Source organism: Micromys minutus (genome assembly GCF_963924665.1).
Source record: "Micromys minutus genome assembly, chromosome: 28".
Taxonomy (NCBI): Eukaryota; Metazoa; Chordata; class Mammalia; order Rodentia; family Muridae; genus Micromys; species Micromys minutus.
This window is the reverse complement of record NC_137963.1, coordinates 6,027,218-6,030,578: the sequence shown is the minus strand read 5'-3', so window position 1 is coordinate 6,030,578 and position 3,361 is coordinate 6,027,218. Positions and strand designations below refer to the sequence as shown.

General features: G+C 39.2%; 1 protein-coding gene across 1 annotated transcript; it reads right to left on the bottom strand.

The window, feature by feature from the left end:
• Positions 1–2,681: 2,681 nt before the first annotated feature.
• Positions 2,682–3,146, bottom strand: LOC308438582 (large ribosomal subunit protein uL22-like; the record flags this gene model as incomplete). Its single annotated transcript, XM_080940045.1, has 1 exon — positions 2,682–3,146. The coding sequence occupies one exon, from the start codon at positions 3,144–3,146 to the stop codon at positions 2,682–2,684; it is 465 nt and encodes a 154-aa protein (XP_080796171.1).
• Between the last annotated feature and the right edge of the window lie 215 nt (positions 3,147–3,361).

Genomic DNA, 3,361 nt, shown 5'->3' with positions numbered 1-3,361 from the left:
AATCTTGTCCCCTCCCCCCACCCACCTTTAAAGACTAGTTTGTTTCACCTTCTGAGTGGGATTCATGCATCCTCCCTTGGGGCTCCCTTATTTTCTTTGGGTCTGTGGATTGTAGCATGCATATCCTGTACTTTATATCTAATCTGCACTTATGAGTATATACCACGCATGTCTTTCTGAGTCTGCTTTACTTCATTCTGGATGACATTTTCCAGCTCAACTAATTCATTTGTCAGTAAATTCCATGATTGTTGCATTTTCTCACATGACCATGTCTTCATTAATTTCTGAAAAGTAAAACAAAAGCATTATTTTGTATAATCTTCAGGTTTATTTCCATATCTTCTTATGTTTTTAATTGATCTCCTTTGATTTGATCAACAAAATGTAATAACTTATTTTTCTCTATAGCAACTCACTTCCAAAATGTTTCTTATATGCAAGGTGGAGGAAGGGAAGTCAGATAAAGAAGTGGATGTGGAATGAGAGTGGGAAGTAGAAGAAAGAGGTGAAGAGGGGAAGATGACAACACAGATAAAGAAGACCTGTTGTCCTCTCCCACGGAGTAAAATAGCAGCCATGCAGGATGAAATCAGGGGTTGTTAGCTCACAAATGGCAAAGGCATTGCCACACAGCCAGTGCTACTGAGAGCAAGTATAGTGCCTGATGTTTCCTCGTCTGCTGTTTCACATTGTACAGTGGAGCTTATAAAATCAACTTAGCAGGTTGCTTTGGATTCTTATTGTTTCTGCATCTGTAATTGAAAGCGGTGGGAAGAGGTTAGCGGGGATAATAATAGGAAAGGGAAAATGCGTGAAAAATGAAGTACTTTATTTTTGTGACCCCAATCTGTGTTTAACCACAAATTCCTACAAACCAAGTCCAACATGAAGTACCTCGTAGGTCAACAGCACTTCACAAGTTCATTCTAGTGCCGAGAGGCTCTACATCATCTCCTCATTGAAAAAGTGGAGAACAGTTTCTGAAACAGAATGTTTTCAGTGAAAAGGATTCTGGCTGTCTCTGGTTATTTCTGTTTATTATCCTGTTAACCAATTGTTCACACTCATACACACACATTATTAGAGTTGTACCAAAAACTGATCATTTTCTTTCTCATTCCCTCCCTAGATGCTAAGTATTAAACATCAAATATAAGTACTGTAGGAGGTAAAATAGGGTGATGTTATAAGCCAAAGAATTTATTCATTTATCACATTAAATTGAAAAAGCTCTATTTGAGGATTGAAATCAGAGACAAAACTAATATAGAAGTGACATATTTGAATGTTATTTATAATTCAAACATTTATTAGAACTTTTTGTATATAATATACAAAAATCTCCTACCATTTTTCAAGAGCAATATAAGGCCCAGAGAGAAAAAAATAAATAAAAAGATGCAAACAGTTCATCCAAAAGAGAAAACTCAAAGAGAAATGTAAGATATTCATGTGAACTCAGGCTTATTGGTCCTGCATTGGAAGTACAGTGAGAGCAGGGGGAGGGGGGAATGGGAGATGTGGGGGGAAATTGGAAAGGGAATAACATTAGAAATGTAAATACATAAACTATCCAATAAAAAAAAAATCAAACTCTGAAAATACCTACCACCTTCCTCTAGTAGAATTTTCGTGCCCCTCCCTTTCCTTTAGAAAATATATGAGTCAGATGGAGCAGGAGAATGCAAAAAAAAAAAAAAAAAAAATGGTTATTTCATTTTCTGAACTGTTTGTTTTCCCCTGAGAGTGTAGTCACGGAACAAGACCTACATATAGATTGAGAAATGGAGCACGGCCTTAGGGCTGGAAATCACTTTGAAGCCTCATGCTTTGCCACAATAAACATTTGGTATTACTCTCACATATTAGTTATAATAAAGTGTGTGTGTGTGTGTGTGTGTGTGTGTGTGTACATACCCTGGAGAAACAAAGGGGAATTTTGTCACTCTGAGTGTCATGCAGAATGCTGCTTTGAAAGCAAACCTCACAAGCTCATTTCCAAACTGTTTATTTACAGCTCTGCTGCTATCAATAACAAAGACAATTAAATTAGCTCGGTCAAATGCCCATCTGAGTTGAAGAACTCTATTAGAAAACTAAGGTTTGTGGAAAGTGCCCCTCACGAGCTGTCCACACACAAAATGGATGAAGAGGCTTTTTTGGCTTGGTTAAAATGTTAAAACAATTAATGGCTTTCATGTTAGATAATATTACCCACACACAGTGCCAAGTTTAAGACACTTCTCACCCCATGTGAATGGGGCATTTTGACTTGCTTCATTGTAGACAATGGATAATTTTATGCTGCATCTAGAGAGTATCTGGGTCAGGGATTGCATGATCTCAGTGAAACCCATTCTGAAGCCCAGGGATGGTATGGAATTTGCTGTCAAACTCCAACAGCTAACAAGTCAAACTGTGGCTTCCATTGTATCTCTGAATAAATGCTGTGTTTCTTCGTTAACTGATTAAACACAGAGTTCAAATGGCATCACTGTGTTCTTTGGTGTGGGAAAACAATCGATAGAAGAAATGTTTAGGAAGGTGTTCTTTTTTTTTTTTTAAACTCCATTTATTTTATGCTGAATTTATTCCCGTGCCATGAGCTTTTGCTTCTTCAGTTTCTTCTGGGATATCTTTTTCTTCTGTGCAACCTCCTCTTCTGGCTTTGGAACAATCTATTCCTTCTCAGTGAGGATCATCTCAATGTGGTGGGGGGAGCTCATGTATGGGTTAATTCGGCCATGAGCTCTGTAGGTTCCCCGGCGCATCTTAGGTGCCTTGTTCACCTGGATGTGTTCAATGACTAGAGAATCTACACCTAAACCCTTGAGTTCAGCATCACTCTCTGCATTCTTAAGCATGTGCAGCAAAAACAAAGCACTCTTTTTTGGCCACCATCCTTGTGTCCAGCCCCACTGTTTGGCCTGGGCACACCTACCAACACCACCATTATGACGCCGGAATGGTACACATTGCTTCTTTAAAGTGACATCCTTCAGATACTTGGTGGCTTTACGGATATGCATACCCTTGATTGCCTGGGCAGTTTCCAGGGTGTTCTTAAAATGAACACGAAGGTTTGAACCTCTGGATTTGCATGATTTTATGGGGTTTGCTGGGTCAAGGGAGTATCGAACCATCTTTACAGGTCACCTGTGAACACAGCAGCTAGTAACTAACACCGTCAGCTAATAACCAAGGAGGTTAAAGTGCAGAAGCCCACAAGGTGTTTTCTCTGCCAACTTCATGCCACGCTAACCTGCTCACAATGGAGCTTGCATTTTATGAGGCCAGAGTTTAGATTCCGACAAGAAATGTATCCCTTGAGTATGGGAGTCCTCGCTGTAGCTTGACA